This window comes from Eulemur rufifrons, chromosome 14, assembly GCF_041146395.1.
Source record: "Eulemur rufifrons isolate Redbay chromosome 14, OSU_ERuf_1, whole genome shotgun sequence".
Taxonomy (NCBI): domain Eukaryota; kingdom Metazoa; phylum Chordata; class Mammalia; order Primates; family Lemuridae; genus Eulemur; species Eulemur rufifrons.
The window spans coordinates 15,506,419-15,523,999 of record NC_090996.1 but is presented as its reverse complement, the minus strand read 5'-3'; the positions used below and the strand labels follow the sequence as shown (position 1 = coordinate 15,523,999).

At 43.4% G+C, this 17,581-nt stretch overlaps 1 protein-coding gene across 5 annotated transcripts in view; it reads right to left on the bottom strand.

The window, feature by feature from the left end:
• Positions 1–16,048, bottom strand: part of IQCE (IQ motif containing E) — a 57,521-nt gene extending 41,473 nt beyond the window's left edge. For all 5 annotated transcript variants that reach the window (XM_069486634.1, XM_069486635.1, XM_069486636.1 and 2 more), the window contains exons 1-6: positions 15,905–16,048; positions 15,463–15,561; positions 6,642–6,689; positions 4,789–4,834; positions 1,612–1,740; positions 666–800 (exon numbers count right to left, since the gene is read on the bottom strand). In XM_069486634.1, coding sequence (XP_069342735.1) covers positions 666–800; positions 1,612–1,740; positions 4,789–4,834; positions 6,642–6,689; positions 15,463–15,561; positions 15,905–15,940 — 493 coding nt within the window. In that variant the 5' untranslated portion in view covers positions 15,941–16,048. The remainder of the gene's footprint in view (positions 1–665; positions 801–1,611; positions 1,741–4,788; positions 4,835–6,641; positions 6,690–15,462; positions 15,562–15,904) is intronic.
• Between the last annotated feature and the right edge of the window lie 1,533 nt (positions 16,049–17,581).

Sequence of the window (17,581 nt, the reverse complement as noted above, 5' to 3'; positions counted from 1 at the left end):
CAAGCAGACCTGATATGTTCAGATTCTAAATAGCAAACAAAACAAAAACCAGACAAAAAATGCACATAGCATCTCAATACCCATTCCAATGTAAAAAAGTAAAGTTTTACTTTGGTTTTAATAACTATATATTAAAAATCTAAAACATTTAAGCCTAAAGTATAACTCCTAGCCAGTAAAAGCAGTAAGGTAATCCACTCCTGGGGTACAGCGAGAAGGTTTTCAATGCATCCTGGAGGTCGTTCTTCCTTATGGAGGTAACCAAGGAGAGGGCAGGTGGGAAACACATGGGGAAGACTAGAGAGGATACAGAAACATAAAAAAATCACACTGATTCTTTTTGGAGAGATTGGGCTTTTTATTATTATTTGCAATTTTTATTTGTTTCTAATATTATGTATGCAATAAATTTAAATAAGACTCTAAGTTTAGGGAGGCAGGCACAATTGCGGCCTGGCAAGATGTCACTATCCGCACTACAAAAGCCACTTTCTAGGAGGGCAGAAATCACAAGTCACTGCCCTCAGGACATTCCAAAACGTCCTATTGATGGAGCTTGTACATGAAGCCAAAAAATCCCACTCTGACAAAGCATACCTCAAACCTAAAAGATTTTCCTTTCTGCTTTCCCTTAGTCATGACCTTGTCACCATCAACATGCTCACCATTGCTGGCAGAACGCCTGAGGTTTGACCTCTTCATTCTTAAAGCTTCTGTCAGATAGTCGGGAGTGCTGCTGGGGGGGTTGGTCCATGCATGCTCCAAGGTGAGGTTTGATTTCAGGGGTTGGGTCAGACTTCCTAGTTTGAATGTGCATGGATTTAATACAACAGGTACAAGCAAACACAATGGAAGGTTTTTGTTTCTAATCAACCTTCCTGGGTTGAAGAAAGCTTAAGTCACCAGTAGATACCAGCAGTCAGTGGTATGCTGATAAATATTTAGCAACCAGCTCTCAAAAATAAATCAATAAAGCTCTGATTTGTAGTCTTCACCCATTGCCATGGTATAAATATTCCCACCATGTCCAATTTCAAGCTGCCAGGTGGGGAACCTGCGACCTTTTGATTTCAAGATTGCTCTTGTTTAAGCACCAAAGGAGGAAATAGCAGCTTCATCTTTCTCTGCTGCACCCCTTTAAATAAAAGGATTTGTTCTGTAAAATTTGGATTCAGTCAAAAGGCCGCTCTTAAGGACCTTAAAGGCCACATGTGGCCTTAACACTGCAGGTTCCCCATCCCTTGTTTGAAACCACATTTACACGTGACATAAAAGTACAGTGCACATACTCAATGTCTTTTTTTTTTTTTTTTTTTTTTTAAAGAGATGGGGTCTCGCTTTGTCACCCAGGTTGGAGTGTAGTGGCATGATTGTAGCTCACTGCAGCCTCAAACTCCTGGGCTCAAGCGCTTTTCCCACCTCAGCCTCTGGTGAGGCTGAGCATATAGGTACACACCACCATGCCTGGCTCATAGGCAGTGTCTTTGAGAACATTAAAGACAATGTAATTCAAACAATATTAAAAAGCTATCTCAAATCACCCCCCCCCCTCCGTAATTGCTAAAACTCTTCTCTCAAGCAGGGAGGGCCTCCGTTGGGGCAACCACATACCTTGTTTTGGAGTTCCCAGCCACAGCTTCTGCGGGGTTAAGGACATTCGACCACCCAGAGGCATGCTCGCTGCGGTCCTGAGGGACCTCCAGGATGACACTTTTCTTGGCTTAGAGTGATAGGGTGATTCTAAAAAGCCAAAGCATGGTTTTAGAGTTACAAGACATCAATGCCCCTCAATACACATGCTTTAGAAAGACAAAAACAGTAAAACAAAATAGTCACAAGGCTGTGATGGCTCCAGATAAAAACATTCTGGCAAAAATGACAAATTCAGTTATTTTACATACATTTCTTTTTTTTTCATTTCTTTTTTTTACCTTTTATTATAAAGAAGTAATATAATGGGCAATTTAAAATAAAAATGTGAATAATTCTATCAATATTATAATTCTAGCAGTATTTAATTTCTCATCCAACTCTTTTCAGATACATATATATTTTTCACAATAGCAGTGAAAATATAATTTTGTATCCTTTATATTTAACACTGTAAATACTTTTTTACCTTGCTGCTTAGTGACAGCACTATTTAGAGCTCAATATATAAAGTATCTAAAAGAAATGAGAAAAATTGTACTTTTCCAGGGCATTCTGGAAATGAGGGAAATGTGGCTGGGTGCAGTGGCTCACACCTGTAATTTTAGCACTTTGGAAGGCTGAGGCAGGAAGATTGCTTGAACTCAGGAATTCGAGACAAGCCTGAGCAAGAGCGAGACCCCATCTCTACTAAAAATAGAAAAAGTAGCCAGGCGTGGTGGTGTGTACCTATAGTCCCAGCTACCTGGGAGGCTGAGGCAGGAGGATCATTTGAGCCCAGCAGTTTGAGGTTGCAGTGAGCTGTGATGATGTCACTGCACTCTAGCCTGGGTGACAGAGCAAGACTCTGTCTCCAAAAAAAAGAGAGGAAAATGCTTTTAAAATGATTTATCTGGGATTTCACCTCTTTAATTATATAAAATATGACAAATTTAAGCAAACACTAAGGTACTTATAAAACATTCTTTTTTAAGAGACAGAGTCTTACTCAGCTGCCCAGGCTCACTGGGACTATAGGCGCCATGCGCCACCACACCCAGCCAAAACATTCTTATATATTTTAAATTGCAAGGAAATTTGTATCTATAGAAGGTCCTGAAAATTTAAGTCCAATATGTTTAAAATTTTTAAATATCTAAGTTTTTTCCATGGTTTCACAATTTATGGAAAATTTCCCATTATAATTTGAACGAAAGTTAAAGACACATTAGAACCCGATGCATATTCACTTACCCCAGGACCACAGCACCCCACCACTGAGATATTCTGAAGGCTTTCCAAAATTTAAATATTTAAGTTGTCATTTATAAAAGCAAATTAATAATCAAGCCCCCAAAATTATATTTCCCTCCTAAAGGCATATGGATTTATCAATGAGTAGTCAGGATTCCTCAGGAAAACACATGTGCATATGGATAAAAGCTGGGAAGGAAGAAGAAAAAATGGAAACAGGATGGTGGGAATATGCTGGTGCCTGATATCGCCTGAAAAGTATCAAACTCTGAAAGAAGAGAAGCATTGCCTTGTCCTCCTCTGAGTGGCTGGCGGGGCAGAAAGCCTGGAAAGCCTCAGAAGGCTTTGTAAACTACAAGCACATACGCGAATTGATGAGGCATTCGAGAAAACCATTTGTTGTGGTCTCTACTCTCAGGGCACTTGAAATCCAGACAGAGAAACTTGTCCTGCGCACGAGTTCTGAGAACGAGAACATGAGGGACAAGTGAGGGGGCCTGACGTGGCAGGGAGGGCTGAGCTGAGACGTGGCACCCTGCAGGCGAGGGTTAGGCGGGCTCCCAGCGCAGGGGCCCCAGGGAGTCCGGGACAGGAGCCAAGCGCAGGGCTGGCTGCAGGGAGAGCAGGCGCCTGCCCTGCTCCAGGGCTCTGCCAGTCTCAGTGCTGGGGAAAAACAATTTCGACACTCAAGAGATCATGATGAAAATAATTCAATTATTACTATTTACAACACCTGAAATGCTTGACTTTCAGTAAGAATAAAGATGGATATTTACCTTGGTTATCTTCAAGCTAAAAAGGACTAACACAAATGCTTCTAAAATGAAAAGTTTTAAAACAAAAAACAGTACTTTTACTTTATATTGATTCTCAATTATCCCCATGGAAGAAGAAGACAGACATCAAAAATCCAAATTGCTGGATAATTTCTTTCTGATGTTTATATTTATTTGTAATATATAACAGGCATTCTTTTCTTTGCAGGAATTTACCTCTCTAATTACGTTTTCCTTGGGCCCGTACGAAAGTTCACACCTATTCTGAATGTGTTACACACGACTCAATATATTTGAAATATGATAAATGTATATAAAATATAGACACACATATACAGATGATGAAGCCAGGGAAGGTCACAGGTTTTTGGTGGTAAAAGGAAGTCCATAGGATTTACAGTCTGTCACCCGTAAGCATCAGATCGGTGCATGGATCACTGCACTAGAGCAGTGTCGGAGCAACACAGACGAAACTGGAAGCCTTGTGGCCACCTGGACTGACCCCATCTTGGCAATGTCCTCCTGTATGGGCAGCTGCCTCCTTAGCCACTGCCGAGGAAGGGGATAGAGCTGCCCTCCTCCTGCTGAGGACAAGCAAGGAGAGAATCCTGGCAGCAAAATGAGCCCAGGGAAATCCCAAAAGAAAAAAAAAAAAAAAATGGAACTTTCCATCTGTCTTGGCACATCCACACCGTCTTGGTACAAGGCCCAAAAGAGCAGCTTTGACTCTCAGGGAACAAATCCTAGATGAAAAACATCTTCTGACCTCAGCAGCAACCCGAAGAGTTAAGCAATTTGAGAAAGCAAGAGAAGAGAAAACAAAGACTGAAACACACTGGTCTGGTCTGGTCTGTGAGGCCTGTGAGGGCCTGTGCAGGAGCCCTGGCCAAGAACTGGCTGGTGGCTCGGAATGGCCGGGACTCTTAGCAGCATGTGCTCCCAAGGTCGCCACACAAACGGGGCCAACTGGAGTGTTGGAGCTGGAGTGTCAAGTCTCAACTGTCCCAACTGTACAAAGAAAAAACATGCTTCCTCTTTCTCCCAGGACACCAGGAAGGACAGCTTTCAAAAACCCTCTCAGAGTTAAAATGTGGAAACTCGAGGGGAAAGGAGGCCTGGTCATACTTACTTGGTGATGTGGGTGGAGGTTTGTGGAAACTTTTCCTTTTTGTTCTCTGAAAGAAAGAAGAAACGATGTAAAGCATGTTGAGCTTTCTTGAGCTTCAAAAGTGGTCCCCATCATGAGACACTGCTGTGATCAGGATGGGTCAGAGGGAGTGTAAGAGCCACAAGATGGGAAATTGACTCAGCTGAGACACAGCAGACTCAGAGCAAAGGAAGATGCATGGGGCCCAGGATGTGGCCCAGGAACGGCACTCAGCCTCGTGCTGGAGGCTGAGCCAGGGCCCAGGGAGCTCACAGGGCATGAGTTCTAATCACAGAAAACCAACGGGTCTGGGGTTAACATTCAGACTGAAGATCCCATGCCCTGGCATACGGTTTCCCATCCAAACTGTCCTCACGGCCAGCTCTGGAGCACTGGTGCGTGCCTTTGTGCACTCCTGAGGATCTGGCAAGATGAAACCTTTGTAAATAAGTCAACTGCAATCCCTCTAAGGAAGAAAAGTCCAGCGAAGGAAGACCCAGTCTGGAAGACAGTCTCCCGTGACAACCATGATGCCAAATGCAGAACTGGGTACAAATTTGGTTCTACTACTTAATACAGGTTGAGTATCCCTTATCTGAAATACCACAGGTATTTTAGATTTTGAAATATTTGCATATACATAATGAGATATCCTGCGGATGGGGCCCATGTCTAAACACGAAATTCATTTATGTTTCATACACACCTTATACACATAGCCTAAAGATAATTTTATATAGTATTTTAAATAATTTTGTGCATGAAACAAAATTTGTGTTAAGTTTTCATGTGTGGAATTTTCTACTCTGGTATCATGTTGGTGTTCAAAAAGTTTCTGATTTTGGAGCATTTTGGATTTTTGAATTAGAGGATGCTCAACCTGCAGTTCTGTGGCCCACAGAAAATGATACAGGCCCTCTAAATGTTAATTTCCTCATCTGCTTCACACTAGACGAGAAGGTAATGGTATCATGGCCAACTTCCCCTCCAGCAGAAATGATGATGAACTCTTGTTCCTGCAAGCCGAATTTTCCCTGGGGTCTGGGTTTGGATCATTACTCCTACGGGAGTATCTCAGGGCCATGACCAGGGCCATGTCCTCAGTGATGTGGAGGGAAAATTCTTAACTTCGCAGACCGAGGTCTCTCTCAGGAGACAGCAGGCCCACGAGGCTCCCCACTGAGTCCACAAAGCTAACGTGGAATGAGATTTGCTGGTGCTGGATTCTCTACGGGCCCATAGGCTATGGTTTTGCTAGACTTGGGTCTGCTGTGAGACAAGCTTCTTTTGCTTGTCCACTATAAGAGCAGCTTTTTAGCCAGCACAGCTTGCCAAAAAAACCCGGAGAGGCCAGGCTGGGGGCCACAGTATGCCACTGGACTGCCGGACCTGCCACCTCTGCCCTGCTCTCCCTTCACTCTCCCTGCCAGGCTGTCAGGCCAAGCTATGGCTCAGCTCGAGGGCGCAGCTGCCAAGGATTTCCTTCACCCACCAGGCACTTCTGACTGCATCACCCTGAGCCCCCTCCCTCCTCTCCCCTCCTGTGTCAGGATGAGGGGTGGGCAGGTGCAGGGTGAACTCGGACACAGGGTATGGACTAGTAATCTGCCTCAAATGAACCCTACTCAGGATTAATTTCTGCATAAGAGTTTGAAAATTGCATTTATTTAAATACAACTAAGAAACAGACTTTTCAAATACCAAGTAGCATTCCGAATTTATATTCCAGCTCTAACAAGATATATGGAGAATGGCCTATTTACACATCTAAGTGAGCTCTTCAAGGGCAAAAGACCCAGTATTGGGATAAACTGCTGACTCCCAATCTCACTCACCGTCTCAAAGTCAGAGTCAAAGGTGATTGCAGATAGACTGTCATCTCCCTGGAAGAAGAGATGCAAACATTGTAACTTTAAGGCACCTGCATGGTTTCCAACAGTCAGATTGACAAAAGGGAAAATAGCCCATCCACAGCTGCTAAAACAGAAACCCAACAAGTACAACTCAGAGTGAGCTCAGAACATTCAAGCTGGGCTGCAGCCAGTGTGTTCAGCCTCATCACAAAGAGCGGGTGTGGGGAAACACAAACACTGCCAGCGCCCTGTCCCAAATGTAGCAACGTTATTTTGCACACAATTGCTGTGTACTCTTGATAAAAAAAAGTTCTTGATAAAAGTGTTTCATTTTTCACATTGTTTAAATGTTCTCTTATTCATCTTCACATCAAAGTGCAATGAATCTGTGACTATCTCTTGGTAAGAACAAGGCAAAGTCATTTTTAAAAAAAACGCTCATGAGCATTGTGAGATGGGAAGACACTTGGGCTTATCAAGGCTTCTGCCTTCTCATTTCAATGACCCTGCCCTGGCCCAGGGAGTGAAATAAAAGTTTCACTGTCTAATGTCAGCATTAAGATAATAAGGACAAAAGAGAACTTTACAAAGAGAAGAATGTTTCCGTGTTAAGTCATTCACTCATATTTAAATCCTAAAAAGAGTGATAGTAAAAAATAGTTAAAACTCCCTTCAGAGTACTGTATGGCTGATTTATAATGTTGATACTGAAAGTGAGGACTGAATGTCCCTATTATGAGCCACTAATGCTATGGAAGTAATTACATTTCAGCTATCTGTCTGTGGTATATCTGAATCCACATAGTATTGTAACGGGACTTTACTGCATTCTGAAAAGCAGACATATTTTCTACAAGGTTAACAGTACATTAAACAACAATTCTGTAAGCAGTTTGAAATTTTACTAGAAATACATGGCTGCACTATAACACGGATGAGGACTGACTTTCACAATCTGGCACCCTTAAACAGCACTCCTTTCAAACACAGAGAGGCCAGGTTAAAAGTGCCATGAGATGTGGAGGGGCAAAAGGAAGATAGTGCACTCCAAATGAATGAGACCTTTTTAAAAAATCAACCACTTAGAAGTCAGTATTTTGTCAAGCTAAAGTAAGAAAAAAGAAAGAAAGAAAAATCAGTCACTGACTTAGATTTTTGATGTCATTAAACAGGTGACATTTTAAGGTATAAACAGCATATGACAATTATAGAGAGATGTTTTCCTTTAACAAAGTGTATTAAAATGATGTACAAAATTTAGGAAGGCAGGCAGGGAAACAAATGCATATATTAAGTGGAGGATCAGGAAAGCCAAGTCAACAGCCTGTGTTTTACTCCCAGGCATCACAAAGAACGCGCCTGCTGGTCAGGATGTGAACCTGCTGACAACTATAAAAAAGTAGCAACAACTTTCTTTGTAAATACTTGTCAGTATTATTTGCTCTGAATAAAATCTTGAAGATTTTCTGAATGACCTGAAATTCAACAAAGGAATGAGATTTTATGTGTAGTTAACAAAACAAAGCGATTTCACCCATAACCATTGTTTTCTCCCCTAATCAGTCCCCTTCAAAATATGCTACTCTGCAGCCTGCCGATCACAATGAACTGAAGAAACGAAATATGGTAGATATCTGAAGTCTCAGATCAGCCCAAGGATCTACCCCCTCCCTCAGCAGAATGAGATGGTGAACAGTATTCAAACCACCATTCGTGGCCAATCCATGCTGCCTTCTTCAAGTACTATCTGGGGCTGTCACACACTTCCATACTAGACTAAAGTCACTCATCCTGTGTCAGGGACTGAGAGTCTGGGAATACCTGGATTAGCAACCTGGCTCCACACCAGCTGTGTCCTGTCAGCCACACCCTCTGAGTCACAGCCTATCCAAGGAGGACACATCCTCCTATCAGATTTTCAAAAGAATTAAAAAACATATATAAACTAATTAAAACACTGAGAAAAAAAAGACATAGCCTGTCCAGAAGGAGATCCGGAAACAAATGGGACTTTAGTATATGATAAAAGTGGGAAGGAATGCATTAATCTAGGAGGCTGATTTCCAGAATGCTGGGGTGACGAGCTTGGAGAACTCTCTCCTCAACAAACAACCATTTAACGGAGAAAATTATAAAACAATCATTAATTTGATGTATGACCTAAGGGGCACACACATCAATAGAGAAAGACTCATTCAAGAACATCTGCAAAATCCCGGTAAGAAGGACAGAGTCAGTTGCATGGGAGCGTGGCTGCTCCACTGCAGCAGAAAGCCAGCTGGCACAGCAATCGGAGGTCAAAAGGGCCCAGAAGAGGCTTCCTGGGGGCACAGCCAACCTAGAGGCAGGGAGGCTGCCTGCAAGCACCTACTCAGGAGCAGGATCTGGCGCAGACTCAGAAACATTCCCAGGCCATGCACAGATCAACCAAAGGTCGCAATCCCCTCTGGTACTAGGGGCTTTGGCACAACCTCTGACCAAAAACTGGCTTAACAATCAACTACTCTGACCCAACAGCAGCCCCCAAGAAGCCAGTATTAAAAATAAAATTATATACATCCCTGGAAGTTTGAAAGATGGTGTCCAAGGATGCCTTCTTAGGAGAGACTGAAGAGGGAATACCCAAGCTCCTCATCCCTGGCTGAACTGTGAGCAAAAACTTAAACTGCTGAATTGTGAGGGCAGCCTCCAAGCCACACATACATTCAGCAGGAAAGGGCAAAAGTCTAACTGACTAAGGGGCTTTAATGCAACTGTCTGATCAACTAGTGGCTTATGCTGACCCAAGAGTGACCCCTGGGTGGCTAGGCTAAGGGACAAAAACAAGAAAAAAAAAAAAAAATAGGAGCAGAAAATCAGAGGCTTCACAATGCAGGGAAGCAGACTTCATAGAGCCAGTTCAGTCAAGTCACTGATCAAATAGATGAACAACCAAGCAAACACCACTAAATCCTGGGCAGGAGGGTTCAATAGCCAGAGTTGCTACAACATATTATCTATTGTCTAGTTTTCAACCAAAACTAGCATGAGACATACAAAGAAACAGGAAAGTGTGACCAATATACAAGTAGGCAATGGGAACTACTTTTGAAGGAGTCTAGATGTTGAACTTAGCAGACAAAGACTTCAAAGCAGCTATTGTAAAGACGTTCACAGAACTGAAAGAGACCATGTCTAAAGAATAAAAGGAAGGAATGACAACAAGCTGTCTTCAAATAAAGACTATTTACAGAGATAGACATTATAAAAGAGAACCAAATGGAAATTCTGGTGTTGAAAAGTATAACTAAAATGAAAAATTCACTAGAGGTCATCTTAACAGCATATTTGAGCTGGCAAAAGAATCAGCGAGTTTGAAGATCGAGCAATAGAGATTTGCTATCTGAAGAACAGAAAGAAAAAAGAATAAAGAAAAATAAAGAGACTCAGAGAAATGTGGGACACTATTAAGTGCACAAACATACATATAACCAGGAGAGAGGAAAGAGAAAGGGGCATGTGTTAGTGTCTGGACAAAGGAAACCACATGGTCTTACTGGTAAATTCTACCAAACGTTTAAAGATAAATTAACACCAGACCTTCACAAACTCTTCCAAAACATACAAAAGAAAGGAACACTTCCCAATTCATTCCATGAGGCCAGTATTACCCTGATACCAAAACCAGACAAACAGACATCACAAGAAAAGAACGCTACAGACCCATATTCTGTATGAATACAGATGCAAAAATCCTCAATAAAATAATAGTAAGTGGAATCTAGGAACATATAAAAAGAATTACACCAAAAGAATATATATGCCATGACTCAGTAGGATTTATCCCAAGAATGAAAGGTTGGTTTAAAAATCAGTCAATGTAATACACCATATTAATAAAGAATAAAAATCATATGATTGTCTCAAATGATATAGAAAATGCATCTGACAGACTCCAAGATCCATTCATGATAAAAGTACTCAATAATCTATGAAGAAAATTTCCTCAACTGAATAAATGGCATCTACTAAAATCCGGTGCAACATTATCCTTAATGGAGAAAGAGTGACCGTTTTCCTCCTAATGTTAGAAACAAGGCAAGGATGTCCTTTCTCCTCACTTCAATTCAGATTATACTGGAGGTTCTAGCCAGGACATTAACATAAGAAAAATAAATACAAAACATCAAGATTGGAAAGGAAGAAGTAAAAATATCTCTATTCACAGACAACATGATCTTATACATAGAAAATCCTAAAGAATCTACTGAAAAACTGTTAAAACTAATAAATGAGTTCAGTAAGTTTGTAGGATATGAGCTTCATGTAAAAATCAATTACTATTGTATACAGTAGCAATGAACAACATAAAATGAAAATAAGAAAATTCCATTCACAATAACATCAAAAAGAATAAAATACTTAAGAACAAATTTAATAAAAGAAGTGCAGGCTTGGTATACTGAAAAATACAAAACACTGCTGAAAGAAATTAAAGATCTACAAAAATAGAAAGCTATCCCATGTTCATGGGTTGTTAGACTTAATATTTTGTTAAGAGGGCAATACTCCCTAAACTGATCTACAGATTCAACATTATCCCCATCAAATTCCAGTTGGCTTTTTTTCAGAAATTGACAAGCTGCTCATAAAATTCATATGGAAATGGAAGAGTCCCAGAAGAGCCAAAGAATCTCAAAAAGGAAAAGTTGCAGAATTCACACGTTCCTATTTCAAACTTATTACAAAGTTATAATAATCAAGGCAGTGAGGTATTGGCATAAAGATAGACATATAAGATCAAAGCAATAAAAGGGAGAGTACAGAAATAAAACTCTTTCATTTATGGTCAACCGATTTTTGAAAAGGATGCTAAGACTCTTCAATGGAAGACAAAAATAGTCTTTTCAATAAATTGTGCTGGGACAACTGGATACCCACATGCAAAAGAAGCTGAACTGCTTCCCTACATCATATACCAAAAATAACTCAAATAATGCAAAATGGGCCATTAGCCTAAATGTAAGAGCTAAAACTATAAAAGTCTTAGAAGAAAACATATAAATCTCTGTGACATTGGATCAGGCAATGGTTTCTTGGACATGACTCTGAAAGCACATGCAACAAAAGAAAATATAGGTGAATTAAACTGTATCTTAATTAAAAACTTTTGTGTTACAAATGACACTAATCCATTTCAAAAAAGACAAAAAAAATGGGAGAAATTATTTGCAAATCACGTATCTGGTAATAGACTGATATGCAAAATATATAAAGAACTTTTATAACTCAATAATAAAAAGACAACTTGATTTTTAAAATGGGCAAAGGATCTGAATAGATATTTTTCCAAAGAAGATATACAAATGACAAATTAGCACATGAAAAGATACTCTATGAGTATACTAAAACTACTGAATTATATACTTTATTATTTTTTTTTTTTTTTTTTTGAGACAGAGTCTCACTCTGTTGCCCGGGCTAGAGTGCCGTGGCATCAGCCTAGCTCACAGCAACCTCAAACTCCTGGGCTCAAGTGATCCTACTGCCTCAGCCTCCCAAGTAGCTGGGACTACAGGCATGCGCCACCATGCCCGGCTAATTTTTTCTATATATATTTTTAGCTGTCCATATAATTTCTTTCTATTTTTAGTAGAGATGGGGTCTCGCTCTTGCTCAGGCTGGTCTCGAACTCCTGAGCTCAAACGATCCGCCCACCTCGGCCTCCCAGAGTGCTAGGATTACAGGCGTGAGCCACCGCGCCCGGCCTACTTTATTATTATTATTTTTTTGAGACAGAGTCTCGCTCTGTTGCCCGGGCTAGAGTGCCGTGGCATCAGCCTAGCTCACAGCAACCTCAAACTCCTGGGCTCAAGCAATCCTCCTGCCTCAGCCTCCCGAGTAGCTGGGACTATAGGCATGCGCCACCATGCCTGCCTAATTTTTTCTCTCTATATATTTTTTAGCTGTCCAAATAATTTCTTTCTATTTTTAGTAGAGACGGAGTCTCACTCTTGCTCAGGCTGGTCTCGAACTCCTGACCTCGAGCGATCCTCCTGCCTTGGCCTCCCAGAGTGCTAGGATTATAGGCGTGAGCCACCGTGCCTGGCCTGAATTATATACTTTAAGTAAATAAATTTTATGGTATGTAAATTATATCTCAATAGAGATGTTTTTAAAAAATGAGTTAATCCTCTAGTTGCAGTTAGGACAACTGTCTGGCCACTTAGAAAAAAACGTTGGATGCTTACCTTTCATCTTATATCAAAATAATGTCAAACATATTGAAGGTTTTTATGTTCAAAGAAAAGAAAACACCAAAAATTAAATAAGATACATGGGTCTAGCTATACAGAATAAGTCAATACTGACATAACCTATTCATTCTTTTCTGCTGACTGCTTAGACATTCCTAATAGCCAGTTCTAATCAGACAAATTGTGGATGAAATAGAAGACAAGAATGTAGATGAATCTGAAAACCCCAATTTCATTTAGATGGAAGTGGGAAAATGTCTCCTATACTTTTCAATCTTTGGAGGGAGAATTTCTTATAGCAGCTACAGGGTTTCAGAGGAGAACAAAACCCAGCACTTCTGCCTACTTAGTCCCTTAGTACAACTCCTCAGTTTCATCCCTTGAATTCTGAAAATTCTATGTGCTGGAGTTTTATGAAATAGAAAGTACAGGATATTTAAAACAAAGGCGGATGGTAGGCATGGATTTGGAGTCCAGAGATCTGGTCTCAACTCCAAATGGTTTATAACCTTGGCTAAATCCCTTCTCTGATTTTTGGCATTTTGTTAGCATCCAGTCTGAACAAGGGCTCCCTTGCAGCATTGTTGTGAGATTAGAGTGGAGTTAAGAGCAGGAGGTCTAGTGTAGGGGGCCTGAGTAGTAAAATCCGTGACATGGAACCTTAAAGATAGTACATGCTCAATGAATGCCCGTTCCTTCTAGAAACTACCAACCCCTTTACAAAAGTTGGCTCTCAAATCACGAGCAATTATGCAGTTTCCACTTCACCCCTGTGGTTCTGCCCTGTGGTCAGCTGGGCCTGCTCACAGCCATGCCCGGTGAGCTCCCTGGCACACAGTAGGTGCTCTCAGAGGTTCAAGAGCCAGCCCAGAGGAGCTCTATTCCTGGGGACTTGGGGAAACGGATGGACTGGACAAGAGTCATTGCCCTCAGCAGGTTCTTGTCTGGTTTAGGAAAACAGATCCAAGCTCAGAAGAAAATCCACAAGCTAGAGGCTGAGAGTCTCCTAAATGCCAAGAGAGCTTTGTACCATTCTCTTCTATAAGACTGAATTCCTCAAGACCAAGGCACAAGATCTTAACTTGTTTTTCTGTCCTCAGAGCATAGTGTGGGCCTGACATGTAAGAGGTGCTTAAGAAATTTTTACTATATACAAAAATATTTATAGCATTGTTATTATTTGAAGACTCTTTTCACCCTGGCTAGAGTGCAGTTGTGTCATCATAGCTCACTGCAACCTCAAACTCCTTGGTGGGCTCAGGCGATCCTCCTGCCTCGGCCTCCCAAGTAGCTGGGACTACAGGCATGTGCCACTGTGCCTGGCTAATTTTTTCTATTTTTAATAGAGATGGAGTCTCGCTCTTGCTCAGACTGGTCCCGAACTCCTGACTTCAAGCAATCCTCCCACCTCACCCTCCCAGAATGCTAGGATTACAGGTGTGAGCCACCACGCCTGGCCATGTAGCAGCATTATTTCTAACAGTAAAAAAAAAAAAAGTGAAAACCTAAAAGAGTAAAAGCTGGGAAATAAATAAAATAGAGTTAGAATTTTTAAAATCACGTTCTTGAAAATGTGTGGATATGGGAAATGCTAACAAGAAAGTAAATGGCAAAGGTTACAAAGCAAAAAATATAAATATGATCTCAATTTTTTAAAAAGTGTGGAAAAAAGATGCATTGGAAAAATATTAAAAGGAAATACACAAAATGTTAACTGTGATTTTCTGCAGGTGGCCGGATTATGGGTAATTTTCCAAATTTTCATCCATTAGACATGAATTATTTTTATAATCACAGCATCAGCAGTTTTTAAAGATGAAGGAGCAGTAACTGAGGGGCGATGTAGATAGGCAGGCCCTCCAGATGCAACAGGACTTGGCACCTGGAACAACAAGTAGGAAATTTCAGCTGCTCCAAGTTGGCCTGTGGCACCAAGCCCCTACTCTGGTGGGGCTCAGTGCGGCCCTGCGGTCTCTGTGAGAAGGAAGCAAAGCAAGCACAGCTCCCTAGGCATGGAACCTTCCAAAGCCTTCGCCGGTACCCTCAATAAAATCCAAACTCCTTGTGTGGCCTGCAAGGCTTTCCATAATCAGGCCCTCTCCCCTCCTGCTCAGCCCCTCGGGCTTTCTTTCAGCCTCCGGAGCATAGGGCCTTCCCAGCCCAGGACTTCTGCACCTGAAGCACCCTCTCTGCTCCCAGATCTTTACCAGACCGTTGTCTTTGAGATCCAGGGCAAGTGTCAACACCTCAGAGGGCTACTCCTGGTGCCCATCCTAAAGCAGCTCCCCAACACCACCTCCGTCACCTCTGCACAGCACTCACATTTGTATCTCTAACACATAGTAGGAGTTTACTTTTCACTTGGTAGAGGAATGAAGGACAGCCCTTCACCCAAACCCTAGGGAGTGCAGTTGGGCATCAGCTCCTCTGGGAAGCCTTCTCTGACCAGGCTGGGTTCCCCAAGTCTGGGGCTTCCTTCCTGACACCCCGCTCGCTTGGGGCCAGCTGACCGGTGCGTGGCCCTTGGCCTCAGGGGTGATTCAGCGGAGCCTCCGGGAGGCACTTACACAGTGAGCTCCGATGCCCGGCGGTCCGAGGCTGCAGACTCGCAGGCGCAGAGCAGCGAGAGCGCAGTGTCCCGGAGGGCTTCCTGGAAGCGGCGGCCTCTGCAAGGGCGGGCGGGCTCTAGAGGCGGCTGGGGGCGCGGGCCAGGCGGTGGCCGATGTCCAGCTGGGCCGCACGCGGGGCGGGGGCCTGAAGTCCGCTCTTATGCGGTAACAATAATGGCAGCTGTCACTCGGCCCCAGCCGGCCATGCACCCCCGTCCCCACCCCCCGGGCCGGCCACCGCGCTGGGTCCCGGCGCCCGGTGTGCTGCGGGGACTTGCCGAGGCCTCGCGGCCGCCCAGCGTCACAACTCCCAGGCCGCGCCTCTGGCCCCACAGCTGGCCAGGCCAGCGAGTACGGCGAGCGCGGGAGGCGGCGCGGAAGCCCGTCCGCCCGTCCTTACCGTCTCCGAGGTCGCCTCTCCAGTGCCCAGCGACATGGCGGCGGCGCTGCCCTGCCACTCCTCAGAGCTGCGGGCTCGGTGACACCCGTGTGGGCCTCCGAGGGCCGCCCGCAGCCTCCGGGCCTGTCTGCGCGCCGACCCGCGACCCCGCTGCCATGGCAACCGTGCCGCCGACCCGTGGGGCCCCGGATGAGGACAGCGCCTCGCAGGCCGGGGCGACCGTGTGCGTGCGCACAGTCCGTGTACGCCAACGGGCCGACCAGGAGCGCTCCCGGAGTTGTCGGGGCAGAGCGCGGGGCTGAGTTGAAAGGGCTGGCGAATGCCTGGAAAGGGGTCGCGCCTAACAGTTTGCAAAGTGCGTCTCTCTCTCTGATCTCGCAGGAGCTTCACCACGGGCCGTGTAGGATGCGTTGTAGGCGCGATGAATAAACAGCAGGCAATCAATGCCTATTTATCAAGTCAACGTCGAAAGAGAAATGGCTTGTCCAACAGCACAGGCAACTATTTCTGAACGGTGACATTTAGAAAACTATTTTCCTTAATAATCTCTTGTCTTGGGCTCTCAGAGTCAGACCCAGCCACAGGACAATAAAAAAAAAAAATGAAGAACTTGTATTGCATTCAAAATGCTGTTTAGGAACATTCGGCTTCAAAATTCATTTAAATTATGTGTACGTATGATTTGCTCTCTCTTCACACAGGCCTCCAAGGCCATCCCCTCTGTCTAAAATGGCAGCCTTGCCTCGTAGCCCGTGTTTTATTTTTCTACCTTCCTGACATTTAGTATCCATTAGAACGTTCTGTGTCAGGAGTGTAAGCTTTCTGAGGGCAGGGGCTATGTTTTGTTCCTGGCTGCAACAGGGTCTGGCACACAGCAGGTGCTCAATAAACAGGTATTTGATGTCCAGCAAGTTCTATGACTTCTCTGCGCCTATCTCCTCTAATGTACAGTGGAGAAAAGGGCCACTGGGAGGCTCAAATGAGTCCATATCTGTGGAGTGCTGAGAACAGTTGCTTGTCCCAGAGTGAGTACACTGTGGCTGTGTTTATTATGTGACAAATGAATGAATGGGTCCTCACACCAGGGTAGTACGGTATGGTGGAAAGAATGCTGGGCAGGTCATTCCAGGTCTGCTCCCCCACCCCCACTATGAGTCCCTGGCCCTTTTCCGCTCAGTTTCCTCATCTGTACAGCCAAAGGGGTGAGCCAATCAGTGATTTCAAGTCTGTTTCCCCAGAGCAGAGGAGATTGAGCCACTTAGCGGTTAGGGGCCCACGTTTTGTAGTCTCACTGTCGTCTCCTTGTTTGCAAAATGGAAATAGTTTCAGGGCTTTTGTTGGTATCAAAGGACCAAACAGAAATAAAATTCAGCACAGTGCCTGGAACATAGTAAGCACCTCAAAAAAATAGAAGCTACCATGCAACACTTTGCACCTAGTTCTATGACTTGAATGGTATTTAAAATAATAAAATTGTATTTGTGCTAAAATTGTCCATTCCACTCCTTGGCACTCCTCTGTTGTCAGGTCCTGTCGGGTCGCGGTTGCACCCCAAATTCTAGTTCCTTGTTTAGACCTTCTCTGATGCATTCTAAGAGGAAAGAAACCCACACTCTTCTCAGTTGTCACCAGAGTTGTTTATACAAGGCACATTTTACCAGGCCACTCGCGCTTAAA